This window comes from Panthera leo, chromosome D1 (genome assembly GCF_018350215.1).
Source record: "Panthera leo isolate Ple1 chromosome D1, P.leo_Ple1_pat1.1, whole genome shotgun sequence".
Lineage (NCBI taxonomy): Eukaryota > Metazoa > Chordata > Mammalia > Carnivora > Felidae > Panthera > Panthera leo.
In genome coordinates, this window is record NC_056688.1 from 7,289,949 (window position 1) to 7,306,741 (window position 16,793).

General features: G+C 38.9%; 1 protein-coding gene across 1 annotated transcript in view; it reads left to right on the top strand.

Moving 5' to 3' along the window:
- The window catches only part of DDX10 (DEAD-box helicase 10), a 272,994-nt gene that overhangs the window by 12,351 nt on the left and 243,850 nt on the right, over positions 1-16,793 (top strand). Inside the window, exons 4-7 of the mRNA XM_042907262.1 lie at positions 1,486-1,644; positions 8,802-8,922; positions 9,554-9,743; positions 13,515-13,641. Coding sequence (XP_042763196.1) covers positions 1,486-1,644; positions 8,802-8,922; positions 9,554-9,743; positions 13,515-13,641 — 597 coding nt within the window. The remainder of the gene's footprint in view (positions 1-1,485; positions 1,645-8,801; positions 8,923-9,553; positions 9,744-13,514; positions 13,642-16,793) is intronic.

Sequence of the window (16,793 nt, forward strand, 5' to 3'; positions counted from 1 at the left end):
GTTGGATGTTCAACTGACTGAGGCACCTAGGTGCCCCTAAACCTTTTTTTAATGTTTATTTATTTATTTTGAGAGAGAGAGAGTGCACACAAGCAGGGGAGGGGCACAGAGTGAGAGAGAGAATCTGCACTGACAGCACAGAGCCTGATGCAGGGCCTGAACCTGTGAACCTGAGATCGTGATCCAAGCTGAAATCAGGAGTTGGATGCTTAACTGACTGAGCCACCCAGGCACCCTGTTATTTATTTATTCTAAAAAAAAATGTTTATTTTGGGAGAGAGCATGTGCGTGAGCAGGGGTAGGGGCAGAGAGAGAGAGGGAGAGAGAGAATCCCAAGCACGCTCCACACGGTCAGCATGGAGCCCGATGTGGGGCTTGAGCCTGTGCGCTGAACCATGAGATCATGACCTGAGCCGAAACCAAGAGCCCGATCCCCAACCAACTGAACCACCTAAGTGCCTCTCTGTTATATGATTGTAAAGCATTCTTTGCCTAGGTACAAATCATTATGGAGAGAGTTGTTTCCTATTGGATTCCCCTGGCTAGAATGCCACTTTTATCAGACAGGGGCCCCCAGCTGTCCTGTTCTCCACCATATTCCCTCCATCCTAACGCGGTGCCTTGCACATGGTGGACGCTCAGTAACTTGAATGAATGAATTACCTTAACCAGCCTTTACATTCCTGAAGGATATGGATGTTCCTGGGTGGCAGGTTTGGATGGTTCTACCCTGTTGTAGGACCACGGAAAGGCCTCGGAGGCTATTTATGCGCTTATGCTTGTAAACCTGCCAGTTTCATTTATATTTGCCACTTGTTTAGGATAAAGCTGAAATATGCTCACTTAGATTGAATGACTCGTTGAAAAATTTTCCAGGACGTTGATATCTGTCCTTTTGAGCAGTAAAACTCGTAGGACTTTACTTCTATCTCAGTTGTGCTGTCGATCTCATAATTTAATTCTTACAAAATAATTGGCTTAGAAAAATCACATTTGAGTTTTTGTCCCAAGTATTGAAAAGTTGTTTTTATTTTTCTCTTAAATTCAATTTTTCCTAACAATGTCTGCCCACAACTAGAAAATTCAGTGACTATATAATTATAGTAACTACACGTATGAAAGTTTATTTTAATGTGGTTTCCGTTTAGAAAATGGTGACAGATATTTTTCCAAAGTGTGTTTGAATAGTTTGAGGGCTGTACATAGCTTTCATCGATTGCCATTCTTCTCTGGGCAGGGCTCTGGCAGCAGCTGAGCTGCCAGGGCCTGATTTTCCCTTCCCTCTATGACTTGAGGGATCTGGTGGCTGGAAGAAAAAGAAAAAAAAAAAGCAAAGAATTTCATTTTGCTGATTGGAAAGAACTTGTGACTGGTGTGTCTTCTGCTCAGAATGTGCCTTTGATTTGGAGGAGCACGGTTGGCTTAGGAATCAAGATGCCGCCTCCTGAAAGGACTTACTAAACATAATTTGCTGTCTTTTTTGAGGTGTTGGAAGCCTTATACCGTTTGCAGTGGACCTCAACAGACGGGCTGGGGGTTCTGATTATATCACCCACAAGAGAACTGGCCTATCAGACTTTTGAGGTTCTCCGAAAAGTAGGAAAGAATCATGACTTTTCGGCTGGTCTCATCATTGGTGGAAAGGTTTGTCCTTTGTCTTGTCCTTCTTTTTTCTGTAACGTATATTGGGGCACTGTTGGCAGTGGACAGGAAAGAGGTGGAGATTTCATCTAAACAGGTAAGCTGGCCTCCTGGTGTGGTGACTGTCATCTAGAGTTCTGGTTATCAAATTTGAAGGTTCAGAAAGTCCATTTTTTGAGGGTATCTGAGTGGATCAGATTCTCTGACACTAATACACTTTAAAAAACCTATAATTCTATTTGTTATTGTACCTGGGAAAGGTACCATTGGAGTATGTGGGCTAGTTCCTTTTAAGAAAATATTTAAGAGATTGAATAATTCAGAACATTGCTTGGTCAGCAGCAGAAAAAAGACAGGTTTACAAAATTTTTTAAAAAATTTTAATGAATTTTTTAATTGAAGTATAGTTAACACATAATTGTCTTAGTTTCAGGTTACAGCATACCATTTCAACAAGTCTGTACATTATGTGTGCTCACCACAAGTATAGCTAGCATCTGTCAGCATACATGCTATTGTAGTACTATTGACTATCTGTGACTTTCATCCCCATGACTTATCCATTTCATAACTGGAAGCCTATATCTCCCACTCCCTTTCACCCATTTTGCCCATCCTTCTTCCCTCTGGCAATCATCTGTTTGTTTTCTGTATTTATGGGTCTCTTTCCGCTTTTTTGTTTTTTGTTTTGTTTTGTTTTGTTTTGTTTTTTGATTTTACATGTAAGTGAAATTACATATGGTATTTGTCCTTCTCTGATTGATTTCACTGAGGATAATCTCTGGGTCTGCCATGTTGTTTGAGATGGCAAGATCTCATTCTTTTTTCATTTTTTCATTTTTTTAACGTTTATTTATTTTTGAGAGAGAGAGACTGAGTGTGATCAGTTGGGGAGGGCCAGAGAGAGGAGACAAAGAATCCGAAGCAGGCTCCAGTCTCTGAGCTGCCAGCACAGAGCCTGGTATGGGGCTCAAACTCATGAACCATGAGATCATGGCCTGAGCCAAGGTCAGATGCATAACCGACTGAGCCTCTCTCTCTCTCTCTCTCTCTCTGTGTCTGTCTCTGTCTCTGTCTCTGTCTCTGTCTCTCTCGCTCACATACACACACCACATCTTTACCCATTCATCTATTGATGGACATTTGGGTTGCTTTCAGTGTCTTGGCTGTTGTAATGCTATTGTGAACATAGGGATGCATAACTCTTCGAATTGGAGAGGGTTTTTTTTTTTTTTAATTTTTTTAATGTTGATTTATTATTGAGAGACAGAAAGAGATAGAGCATGAGCATGGGAGGTGCAGAGAGAGGAGGAGACACAGAATCTGAAGCAGGCTCCAGGCTCTGAGCTGTCAGCACAGAGCCCGACATGGGGCTCAAGCTCACAAACTGTGAGATCATGACCTGAGCCGAAGTCAGATGCTTAACCAACTGAGCCATCCAGGAGTCCCTGTTGACAGTTTTTATCGTGAATGGATGATGAATTTTGTCATGCTTTTCCTGCATCTATTGAGATCATATGATTTTAATCCTTTATTAATGTTGTCTATTGTGTTGATTTGCAGATGTTGAACTGTTCTTGCATCTGTGGAATAAATCCCACTTGATTGTGGTGTATGGTTTTTGAAATGTATTGTTGGATCTGATTTGCAAATATTTTTTAAATTATTTTTTTCCATAATAATAGTTGTACTCTTTAATCTCCATCCCGTTTCCCTCATCCTCCTATGTACCTTCCCTCTTGTAACTATCAGTTCCCTATAGTTAACAGTCTGTTTCTTGGTTTATCTCTTTTTTTCTTTGCTCATTTGTTGTTTCTTAAATTACACATATGAGTGACATATGGTATTTGTTTTTCTCTGACTATTTCTTTTAGCATATACTATATAGCTCCATCCATGTCATGCAAGTGGCAAGATTTCATTCTTTTTTATGGCTGGGTAATATTCCATTGTATATGTATACCACATCTTTTTTTTTTTTTAAGTTGATTTATTTTGAGAGAAAGAGTGTGAATGGGGGAGGGGCAGAGAGAGAGGGAGAGAGAGAATCACAAGCAGGCTCCATGCCATCAGCACAGAACTCATTGTGGGGCTCGATCCCACGACCCATTAGATCATGACCTGAGCCGAGGTCAAGAGTCGGGCGCTTAACTGACTGAGCCACTCAGGTGCCCCAAATCTATTTTATCTATTCTGTAATCGTTGGACACCTGGGTTGTTCCTATAATTTGGCTATTGGAAATAATGCTGCTATATAAACATCAGGGTGCATGAATCTTTTGGAATTAGTATTTTTTTATTCTTTGGGTAAAAACCCAGTAGTATGATTGCTGGATCATAGAGTAGTTTTATTTTGAATTTTCTGAGGAACCTCCATATTGTTCTCCAGAGTGGCTGTACCAGTTTGCATTCTAACCAACAATGCAAAAGTGTCCCCTTTTGTCCACATCCTCACCAGCACCTGTTGTTTCTTGTGTTGTTGCTTTTAGGCATTCTGACAGATGTGAGGTGATATCTTATCGTAGTTTTGACTTGAATTTCACTGATAACCAGGGATGTTAAGCATCTTTTCATGTGTCTGTTGTCCATTTGTTTGTTTTATTTGGGAAAATGCCTGTTCATGTCAATTGCCCATTTTGTAATTGGATTATTCATTGTTTGAGCATTGAGTTGTATCAGTTTTTATACATTTTGGATTCTAACATTTTATCAGATAATTTGCAAATTATTGGATAATTAGTCTTTTGCAAACATCTTCTCCCATTTCATAGGTTGTCTTTTAGTTTTGTTGATTGTTTCTTTCGCAGTGAAGAAACTTTTTATTTTGATGTAGTCCCCATAGTTTATCTTTGCTTTTATTTCTCTTGCCTCTGACATCTCTAGAAAAATGTTGCTATGGCTGATGCCAAGAGATTACTCCCTGCCAGGGTCCAGCCCCAGCAGGTCCAGGGGTTCCCGAAGGATGAACGGTGTTGGCGAAAATAACAAATGGACACAGACAACGGCAATGTGTTAGACTGGCCGCTTTATCGTGGCAAGTGTGGCATTATATTTGTTAGCAAATTTCTTATAGCGTGCGTCATCTATGTTTTCTGGCATTACCTAATTCTAAAAATGTTCCTTTGTGTAATCACCCATTAAGGAACAACATAGTTATTTTCTTGTAACGTTCCCTCCTGCCCTTTCAAGGTCATCTGGCTCTCAACACCTCAAGTAGAATGTTTACAGGGACGTGACTTCTTAGTTGTTCCTTTGGACCATTTGTGGCACAAGGAACAAAAGTGTTCGCTTTGGTCTGGGAGGGAGCCAAGAGGGCCCTGGGAACTCGCGCCTTATGCGCTCCCGGAGAGACAATGTATACCTAGGAACTAATGAACCATTCTGTACCTTAATCCCCCAGGTCCAGTTATCATCTGGAATGCCTCCTGGGGGCCAAGTGGGCCTAGGGGTTGGAGTAACTTGTATCCATAGATATGGTCCTTTGTTGCCGGAGTGGGGATTTCAAACCCATTTGTCCCCCTCCTTGGCTGGGAAATATATGGGGCTGTCCTTCCTTTAGGTAGAGGAGTCTTTATAGGGGGTGGCAAGGGCTGGATGCAGGGCCGCATAATTTCCCTACGGAATTTTATTTCTTTCCCCGATGGTTCTTTTCCCGGAGGGCCTGTCGTGGGCAATTCCCCAACCGACCAATCCCCAGGTACTTCATTGGTAGGGGGGCTGCCCTGACCAGCACTGAGGCCAAATTACATGACAGCAGGAGTACAAGAAGCTTCACTTTCGATGGGCCGCCATGCAGTCCCGATCCGCCCACCGCCTGGGCCCTGCCATCAGGCTGATTGGATAGCTTGGCTTCCTGCAACTCCCTGTGCTCTTTTCAATAATTTTCTAATTGATTTTGAGTTTATTTTTGTGTGTGGTGTAAGAAAGTGGTCCAGTTTCATTCTTTTGCATGTGGCTGCCCAACGGCATTTGTTGGAGAGGCTGTCTTTTTTCCATCGGATATTCTTTCTTACGTTGTCAAAGATTCATTGACTATATAGTTGTGGCTTGATTTCTGGGTTTTCTGTTCTATCCAGTTGATCTATGTGTGTTTTTATGCCAGTACCATACTGTTTTTTAATCACTGCTGCTTTGTGGTATAACTTGAAATCTGGAGTTGTGATACGTCTAGTTTGGTTTTTGTTTTTCAGGATTGCTTTGGCTGCTCAAGGTCTTCTGTGCTTCTGTACAAATTTTAGGATTTTTTGTTCTGGTTCTGTCAAAACTGCTGTTGGTATTTTGATAGGGATTGCATTAAATCTGGGTTTGCTAACATTTTGTTGAGGATTTTTGCATCTGTGTTTGTCGGTGATAGTAGCCTGTGGTTTTCTTTTTTTTAATGGTGTTATTGTCAGGTTTTGGTATCAGGGTAATGTTGGTTTTGGGAAATGAGTTTCGGAGTGTGCCTTCCTCTTCAATTTGGGGAACATTTTGAGGAAGATAGGTACTAGCTCTTCTTTAAGTGTTGGAATTCACCTGTGCAGCCGCCTGGTCCTGGACTTTTGATTTTTCAGAGTTTCAAAATTACCTATTCATGAGTGCCTGAGTGGTTCAGTCAGTTGAGTGTCTGACACTTGTCTTTTCTGCTCAGGTCATGATCCCATGGCTCAGGAGTTTGAGTCCCATATGGGGTTCCATGCTGACAATGCGGAGCCTGCTTGGGATTCTCTCTTTCTCCTCTCTGCCTCTTCCCCACTTGTGCGTGCATGCATGCTCTCTCTCAAAATAAATTAAAAAAAACTTTAAAAAATTATTTTTATTTATTTTAGTGTTTACTTTTGAGAAGGCACAAGTGGGGGAAGGGCAGAGAGAGAGGGAGACACAGAATCCGAAGCAGGCTCGAGGCTCTGAGCTGTCAGCACAGAACCTGATGCAGGGCTCAAACCCACGAACTGTGAGATTATGACCTGAGCTGAAGTCGGGTTGCTTAACCGACTGAGCCACCCAGGCACACCCCACCCCCCAAAAAAAATTATTGATTCAATTTCATTATTTATAATTAGTTTTTTCAGATTGTCTATTTCTTTGTGATTCAGTCTTGGAAGGTTGTGTGTTTCTAGGAGTTTATCCATTGTTATCTAGACTTTTCAACTTGTTGTAATGTAATTCCAGTTGTCTCTTATTATTCTTTGTATTTCTGTGTTGTTGGTTGTAATTTCATTTGTGATTTTTTTTTTGTGGGGAGTTTTCTCTCTCTTTTTTGCTTGATGAGCATGGTTAGCAGTTTTATCAGTCAAAAATAAATCTTTTCAGAGAACCAGTTTTTGTTCTGTTGATATTTTCTGTCTTTTTTTTTTGGAGACTCTATTTTATTTATTTAATTAATTAATTAATTAATTAATTTCTGATCTTTATTTTCTTCCAAGAACTTTGGGCTTTATTTATTCTTCTTCTGGTTCTTGTTGATGTAAAGTTTACATGTTTATTTTGGGTATTACAAATTTTTTTTTTCTAATGTTTATTTTTGAGAGAGAGAGAGAGAGAGTGAGTGAGTGAGCTGGGGAGGGGCAGAGAGAGGGAGACAGAATCTGAAGCAGGCTCCAGGCCCTGAGCTGTCAGCACAGAGCCCAATGCAGGGCTTGAACCCCCACTTGTGTGTGCATGCATGCTCTCTCTCAAAATAAATAAATAAATTGTGAAATCATGACCTGAGCTGAAGTCGGATGCTTAATCAACTGAGCCACCCAGGCACTCCCCCCACCCCCGTTTTCTTTTCTTTTCTTTTTTTTTTTTTTTTGTGGTAGGCCTGTATCACTATGATGGTTGATATGATTTCAGTCTTCAGTTTGAGACTTGTTTTGTGGCCTAGCATGTGATCTGTCTTGGAGAATGCTCCATTTTACACTTGGAATATATGTGTGTTTTGCAATTTTGGGATGAAATGTTTTGTATGTACCTGTTAAGTCTATGTGGTCTAATGTATTGTTTAAGTCCAATGTTTCCTCATTGATTTTCTGTGCCAATGATCTGTCCATTGATGTAAGCGAGGTATTAAAGTTTCCTACTAATATTGTATTGCTGTCAATTTCTCCCTTTATGTCTGTTGTTATTTTTTTTGTTTCACTGATTCTGTGTTTGGTGCATAAATATTTAAATGTGTGTTTTCTTCGATCAATCCACTTATCATATGTAATGCCCTTTTTTTCTCTTTTACTGTGTTTTATTTTTTTATTTTTTAAAGAGGTTTATTTTTGAGAGAGAGAGAGAAAGTGTGCATGGGTAAGGGGCAGAGAGAGAGAGAGAGAGAGAGAGAGAGAGAAAGAGAGAGAAAATCTCAAGCAGACTCTGCACATTTAGTGGAGAGCCTGATGTGGGGCTCGAACTCATGAACTGCGAGATCATGACCTAAGCAGAAATAAGAGTTGGACGCTTAACCGACTGAAGCCACCCAGGCACCCTCACAGTCTTTGTTTTAAAAATCAGTTTTGTATGACCTGAGTGAGGTCACTCCAGCTTTCTGGAGCAGAAGATAGTTTTGAGGAATGTTGATTTTAGGTGATAGTGGGGCCAGCTACTCAGCTTCTGCTCTACCTTCTGCTTCACTTGGACTGCTTGTTTGTGCTGGAGGCTCTTCTAGACTGTGAAGATAATACTTGGGTTCATATGCAAACATACATGAAGGAAGTGTAGCATCCATCCCAAACCCTCACGTACTGATGTACCTGTCACCCAGCTTTAATGACGAACATTCAAGGAGACACCTTCTAGAGTGTAGAGAGCTCAGCTTCCCTCGCCCTAGTCCACAAAGTGCAGTGTGAATGGTGTCAGAGAGTGCCTCTGGGTTCTGACTTAAATAATGACAACGATTCTACTTTAAGTCGGTTCTGGCCAATGTAAAGAGAAGTGAAGACTTGGAGCATTCATGGGAAATTTTTTCTTGGCCTCAGAATCCTGGGTATAATTAAGAATCTAGAGGCACTCTGAGTTCTTTAGGTCTTCACTGAGGACTTTTATTTGGCCCAGAAATTGGGATGTGCTGCAGAAATCGAAGGGGGAAATCCTATCTGTTTGTAGCATATCTACATTGCTGTGAGAAGTAGCATGCAGATGGCTTTTATAGTTTTGATACATGGGCTGCTCAGTAATGTGTCTGTGTAATCAGAAGAAACAACTGTTTTCAGGATCTGAAACATGAAGCTGAGAGGATCAATAACATAAATATACTTGTTTGTACTCCGGGTCGGCTTCTTCAACACATGGATGAAACAATATGTTTTCATGCTACCAATCTCCAAATGTTAGGTAAGTCTAATGAATTTCTAATGAAACAATCTCAGACTTAGGAGAGAAGCCTCATCAATTTTAATGTTAGACATTTTTAGTCTTAATATTTATTCAATAAAACATCTGAGAATAACTTGAAACAATTTTTTGGCATATGGGTTCTAAACCCAGAGAGTACAACTAGACTTTTTTTTTTTTTTTTTTTTAAACAAAATGGTCAGAAGAATATAAGTAGTTGTATATGAAATTAGATGCTTCTTTATCTGACACTGCTAGGAATTTATCTCTTAAGATACATCCGCTTCTGGTGATATTACCTAACGTGTGTATATATACTTTTAATCACGTCTTTATTTTGGAATAATTCTATATTTACAGTTACAGTGATAGTACAGAGAGTTGCTTTATACCCTTTCCCCAGTTTCCCCTAGTGTGACATCTTACATAACTGTGGCATGTAACCACATATTTCGTCAAAATGAAGATTAACATTGTTCCGTTATATAAATTCCAGACTTTTATTTGGATTTCACCGATTTTTCCGCTAATGCCCTTTTTCTCTTCTAGGATCCAGTCCTGAATACTACATTGCATTTAGCCTAATGTATATTTTAAATGTTGTAATTCACCTTGAATTTTCTTTTTTTAGTTCTTGATGAAGCAGATAGAATCTTGGATATGGGCTTTGCTGACACCATGAATGCTATTATTGAAAATCTTCCCAAGAAACGTCAGACTTTGCTTTTCTCAGCTACCCAAACCAAATCTGTAAAGGACCTTGCACGCTTGAGTTTGAAAAACCCTGAGTATGTCTGGGTTCATGAAAAAGCAAAATACAGGTATGTACTACTTGTAGCCATATTTGATTCAATTAAAAAAATCAGTGTTCTTTTTACTATAAGAATTTGGTATTTTAAATGAATACTACCTTTTTTAGGAAACTAGACGTCATTTTATGTGTTATAAAATATGAAAAGCATAGTAAAATATATTACAATTATTTAAATATTTGATGGACCTTTAAATGTGGGAATACTCTAGTGCAATATTTCTCATGTGGTCTGAGGAACACATATCTTTCTGTAAGATGTGAACAGGTGTTTGTTAACAACTACCCCTGCATAAAATGGGGGGTGGTGGGGTTGTATGGCTGTGTGGGAAATGGGTTGGGGGAAGTAGGTTTCAAAGTGTATTTTGATACAAGTGGAAGTTTGTGTTTGTATGTTTGGTATGAATCACTGTCGATTGTGGACATGCTTGACTTGCAGAAATGTTTTCTAGTGAACATAAGTAGATATGTGTTGAAGGTCTCCACATGGATTATCTCTATCTTCGATTTCTTGCTATGAAATCTTAGTCTGAGAAGGAATAGATTGGGGAAAATGGTGGATTATCCTCTTAGAAAGTTGTTAAATACTGGGAATATGGGCCTTGGGGCCCACCTTAATGTTGTTCAGCTAATAAATGTTTAGGATTAAAGAAAGCCCTAGAAGAGGCCAGACTCCATGCTTCCAGGCATTCTCAGTGGATGAACATGGTTCTCAAGAACTCGGGAGTGGCATAGCAAGAGATTCTTTATCTCCTCCTTAGCTTACTACGGAGTAGACAGTGGTTGCTGTTTGTAACGTTGTATTGAGGTAGCTATTGAAATTCTTGGTACAATTAATAATCTAAAGAGTCACTTTTTATTTTCTTTTTCTTCTTTGTCTTAAGTTTATTTATTTTATTTATTTATTTATGTAAAAAAAAATTTTTTTTTTACCGTTTTATTTATTTTTGAGACAGAGAGAGACAGATCATGAACAGGGGAGGGGCAGAAAGAGAGGGAGACACAGAATCGGAAGCAGGCTCCAGGCTCTGAGCCATCAGCCCCGAGCCCGACGTGGGGCTCAAACTCACGGACCGCGAGATCGTGACCTGAGCTGAAGTCGGACACTTAACCGACTGAGCCACCCAGGCGCCCCAAGTTTATTTATATTAAGAGAGAGAGCAGGGAAGGGGTAGAGAGAGAGCAAGAGAGAATCCCAAGCAAGCTCTGTGCTGTCAGTGTGCAACAAGACAGGATCAATCTCACAACCCTTGAGATCATGACCTGAGCCGAGATCAAGAGTCATACACTTAACCAGTTGAGCTACCCAGGCTCCCCTTGATTTTCTTCGTTTTTTTTTTTTTTTTTTTTTTTTTTTTTTTTTGGCTGTTTGCTTGCTGCCTATTTTCACAACTTTTTAGTGTCTTTACCAGATACAAATTTTTCAGTCATTAGGTAACATCTAAAAACTGCATGATTTAAGGTAATTGTACATAGATTTCTTGTTACCAATTTCTGTAGGTAACACTGGGTTATTATCTGTAGATCAGAGTTAGAAAAAAACAAATGCAAATACTGTTTATTTTATAAGTGATTTTTGAAATGCATCACTTAGAAGAAATGGGGTTTTCAGAAACCATGTCTCCAATGACAATTGACAGTTGCAGGTTATGTGATAATGACTGTAGTACTCTCTAACGTCCAGTTCACCAGAAGCACCACAGAAGGCAGATACTTTTGTGAATTTTGTCTCATATCATTATTGAAGTTTCTTCTCTAGCCATTAACTTGGTTAATACACCATGGGGAAATCACGGTCAAGAAAATTTTTAAGGTAGTATAGAATATCTACTCTAGAATCGTGCAGGACCAGAAAAATAATTTTAAAAAGTTAGATCTTTCTGAAGTTGTATATCAGAATGTACTTAGAAAAGGTATAATAGGGTGGTTTCTTTATGTTGCTGTTGCAGTGAAATTGCGCTTCTAATGATTTTTTTTTTTTTGAGAAAAAAATCGTTCTCTTTGAATCATTGTAATTTGCTGTGTTTTACAGTGAATATAAGTTGAATTCTGTGGTGAATTATGAAGCATTTCAAAATTGAAATGGCTATTCTGAGCTTATGTTGTTGCATGCAAAAGTAATTTTATATTTCCTGTTAGTGTCATTAATCATTATGAAATGTTCTTTATCTCTACTAATACTTTTTGCCTTGAAGTCTAGTTTGATATTAGTCTCCTTGTAGTAAATTTCTCTTGGTCTGTGTTTGCATGGTGAATCTTTCTCTGGCCATTTACTCCTTACATTATATACAGCCTTATATTTTAGATTTATTTGACTTTACAAGCAATGTGTGGTTCTCTTATCAGGTATGATCATTACTTTGTAACTGGAGGATTTAGTTCATTGACATTTACCTTACCCCATTATTTTAAGTTTCTTTACCCTTTTCCACTGTGTCTTCATCGTGAAGCATTTTAATTTCACACATTTTAAATTCCATAAACTGTTATTAATACTTTTTGAAACATCAGTATTTATTTAGATTTATCCAAATAGTTATTCTTTATTTCTTGTGTTCAAAAGAACTTTTTTTTTTTTTTTTTAGTTCAGGTTTACTAGTGGAAAAATTCTGTTTTGACTTTTCTGAGAACATCTCTTGTTCTTCCTCATTTTTGGAAGATATCTTGGCAGGTTTTTTTCTTTAAAGATACATTTCTGTTCTAACTACTATTGTATCAAAATTAGCCGATGTCAGAGTTAGCCGATGGTTTTCCTGTTCTTTTGAGGGTATTGTGTATCGTTTAAGATTTTCTTATTTTCGGTTCTTAGTGAAACCATGTCTGATGGTTTGTTTTTTTTTTTTTGTGGCAGATAGATGTGGTATGGACAGATGACCTTGATCTGGGCTATCCTGGCTTGTAGACTCTGGGGTTATTCTCTTTTTGTTTTGCCTGGAGTCATGAGATCTAGCCCTCTGGAAGTCTCAGCTGAAAGTCCTGGGTGTTTCCAGAGCCCTTCCCCTCTGGCAAGTTCTGAACCTCATAGCGCTGAGGCTGCCAGGGTCTCTGCTCAGCTCTCAGCTTCCTGGATGTTGCTTTTTGTTTGTTTTCAGTCATTTTGCTGTGTGTGTGTGTGTGTGTGTGTGTGTGTGTGTGTGTGTGTGTGTTGAGTTTAGGAGTTCGTCCCACTTTTCATGGGAAGATCCTGTGAAGAATTTAAGATTCAGTGTTTTATGGTTCCTGCTCTCAAGGATCTTGGGCTGAGGTGTGTAGGCCTCAGGGTTCTACTCCCAATTCTTATCTGTCTTGCAAATCAACAGATGCTTTGAGGGGAAGGTAGGGGTGAATATGGGGCTTGCCTCAGGGCATGTCTGTTTTCTTTTTTAGCACCTCAAGTCCTAGCTGCCTTGGTTGATCTCTGATGCCTTCAGTTTTTTTGATTTATATTTAATCCAGCTTTCATTGTTAGTGCTACAGGCCAAAGAATGAATCTGAATCAAACAATACCTTTATGACAGGAAGGATAGCTTTTTAATCTTAAAAGTTTTAGGAGCCAGTGATGATTATTCTCGATCCATGGTTTCATTAGGATTTGCAAAATTGTGATGATCCAATTCTAGTTCTGATTCCTAAGAAGTTCTCTTTTGGGGTATATGTATGTGTGTGTATGAGAAATTTGTTGGAGAGCCATGCTGTTGCTAATCATTTCTTTTTCTAATTTTTTTTTTTTGGTGGGGTCTGGATTTCAAAGTTAACCAATGTGGCATGTTTTTAACGTATTTCCTCCTCTTATTTTCATAAGCACCCCTGCCACTTTGGAACAGAACTACATAGTTTGCGAGCTGCAGCAAAAAATAAGTGTGTTGTATTCCTTTTTGAGAAGCCACCTGAAGAAGAAAAGTATTGTATTTTTCTCCAGTTGTAAAGAGGTACTGAATGATTAAGTAATTCTTGTTGAATCATCCCTTTTAAAATAGCAAATTTCAGTTAGATAAAAAGCAATTTCTTCTATTCTGATAAATACAGTGCTAGATGTGGTGAGGAACATGATCGATAAGCGTGGTGTCCATCTGTGAATATTGGCAGATCACGCCATTGAATAACTGGATGAACTGCAGGTGTTTATAATCTGACTCCCACCCTCTAGGAATTCTTACCTGAATGTGCCATTTATTTCCATGCCTCGGTGTCCTTGATCGTGGTGATCTCTGGAGTGCCCTGCCTGTACCCCTTTACACTAATGCTGAGGGAGTGTTGAATGTCCTTTAAGGCTAAGCTCAAATGTTACATCTGGAGGTCCCTCTCCAGTATTGCCAATCCCTGTGTTATAATCAGCTGTTTTCTCTCCTTTCCTTCTAGAGTGTTTATGTCTTTAATTCAGTTACACATTTCTTTAACATTAGTCACTTGCTATGAATAAAGGATTCAGTGATAAATAAGGAAACTTAGTCTCTTCCCTTAAAGAGGGAGGGACCTTGATTGATTTTTATGTTCCTTTCTTCTCTATATTTCAGATTAGCTAATGATATATAGTTGTTGGCATATAGTAGGTGGATTCTAGGTTTATAGTTTTTTGAGTGCTTAGCCTGATAAATATGCCAGTGAGTTTCTCTCCAGCTTACAGGGAAGTTAATAGTGGTCTGTCTGTTGTACTCTGTCCTTTTTTTGGTGCATACTCTTTTTAGGAAACCTCTTCAGTCCCATGGTTTTAAGTGCCATCTGTGTTCTAACAACTGCCGAATTGACATCTCAAGCTCTGACCGCTCTCCTGAGCCCCGGACTTGTATATCCACTTGAATACTAGAGATTTCCTGTTGAGTGTCTTGAGATTTCCTGTTGAGTATCTCAAGTTTAAAGTATGAAAAATGATTTAAGATTTCGTATCCTGAAGATCTTTTCCGTCCACCTCTTCCCCATCTCAGATGACTGAATCCTTAATTATCGCACGTCTTCATCTCATAGTCAATATATTGGTAACTCTCATTAGCTCGACCACCTCTCATTACACCTCAGGCCAAAACTAAATCTCATACACGCTTGACTTTCTCCTAATCCTGGCTGCTCTCTTCATTCTCGCACTTTCCTTGCTTATAGTTATCACACATTCTAGCCAGAGTGATCTTGGGAAGTCATCCACCTCACCGAGTTTTGTCAAGAGCAGGAATCCAAGGACAGTTTTGATTCAGGAGATGCAGACTGCAGCAAGTTTTCATGGACTCACTTGACACTTCCTGGGTGCATATGTACTTTTATGAGATTGGTTTGCCTGAGGGTGCGTCTGTCGTCCGCAGGTTCACGTTTCCCCTCTCCCCTTCTCATGGTGGCCCTTTTAAACCTGCAGAACAAAGCCATGAGTCCATCTGTCTGTACTCTTACTGGTGCATTGTCTCAGGCCATTAGAGCCTTCCTAGCACCAAGGGTTTCGCTGTTTGGAAAGTGAATGGCTCTGAGAACATGGTACCAAGTTGTTCTGCAGTTCACTGGCCTTACCATTCTTTGCTTTGTTGTTGTTGTTGTTTATTTATTTATTTTGAGAGCGTGAGAAAGAGAATCCCAAACGGGCTCCATGCTCGGTGCGGTGTCTGATGTAGGGTTCAATCTCATGATCTTAAGATCATGACCTGAGCCGATATCAAGAGTCGGACACTTAACCGACTGAGCCACCCAGATGCCCACCAACCATTCTTAACTTTTAACAAAATTTGTGAGGAGACTTAATGGACTTAATAGCTGATGGGATTGTTATAAATTTTATCTGTCATGGTTTTGACCTATTTTATAGGAGTTTAAAGAGTTAAGTTTCCTTCTAGTACATTTTCTTTTTTTCTTTAAAAAAATTTTTTTTATTTTACGTTTATTTTATTTTTGAGAGACAGAGCACAAATGGGGGAGGGGCAGAGAGAGAATGAGATACAATATATGAAGCAGGCTCTAGGCTCTGAGCTGCCTGCACAGAGCCCGACACGGGGCTTGAACTCATAAACTGTGAGATCATGACCTGAGCTGAAGTCGGACGTTTAACTGACTGAGCCACCTAGGTGCCCCTACATTTTCTTTTTTTAAATTTACTTTTTAAATTCCAGTGTAATTTACATATAGTGTTATATTAGTTTCAGGTTTATGACATAATTCTGTATATTACTCAGTGCTTACATGGTAAGTGTACTTAATCCCCCTTCGCCTATTTCACCTACCTCCCCTCTGGCAACCACTAGTTCTCTGTATTTAAGAGTGTTTTTTTTCTTTGTTTTTTTGTCTTTTGTTTGCTTGTTTTTTAGGTTTCACTTAAGTGAAATCATGGTACAAATCTTTCTGTGACTTATTTCACTTAGTATTGTTCCTTCCAGCTCCATCCATGTTGTGGCAAATGTCAAGATTTCATTTTTTATGGCCATGTAATATTTCATTGTGTGTGTGTATGTATGTGTATGTGTTTATCCATTCATCTTTGGATGGACACTGTGCAGCTTCCTTATCTTCGCTGTTGTAAACAGTGCTGCAGTAAACATAGGGGTGCGTATATCTTTTGGAGTTAGTGTTTTTGTTTTCTTCAGATAAATACCCAGAAGTAGAATTACTGGATCATATGGTAGTTCTATTTTTAATTTTTTGAGGAACCTCCATACTGTTCTCCACAGCGATTGCACCAGTCTGCATACCCACCAGCAGTGCACAAGCGTTCCTTCGAGTCCAATTTTCTGTAATTTCATGAAGGGATTTTCTTAATGTGCACATTAGAAAGAGAAAATAGGAATAAAATGATGCTTTACTCTGCCTCAGTCTACCATTCAAGTAGTATTCATTTATTAATATGTAAACTAAAGAGGAATAGAGCCAATAATCAGCTCCATTTATTTCCATTTATGAAGAGCTATAATAACTTCTAGTGTTGTATAACAAAATTATTGTGTCTATCAGTATTTCTTGTTTTGCTTTTTTTTAAATTCTAACATTTCTTGTCCTGGTCAGTTATATACTAATGTAGTAATAGCTTAGTCTGAGAATTTTTAATAGCTTTATGGCCACAGGAGATTAGAAATTAAAACTGATATTCAGTGTTTTATAGTAGAAAGTCATAAAT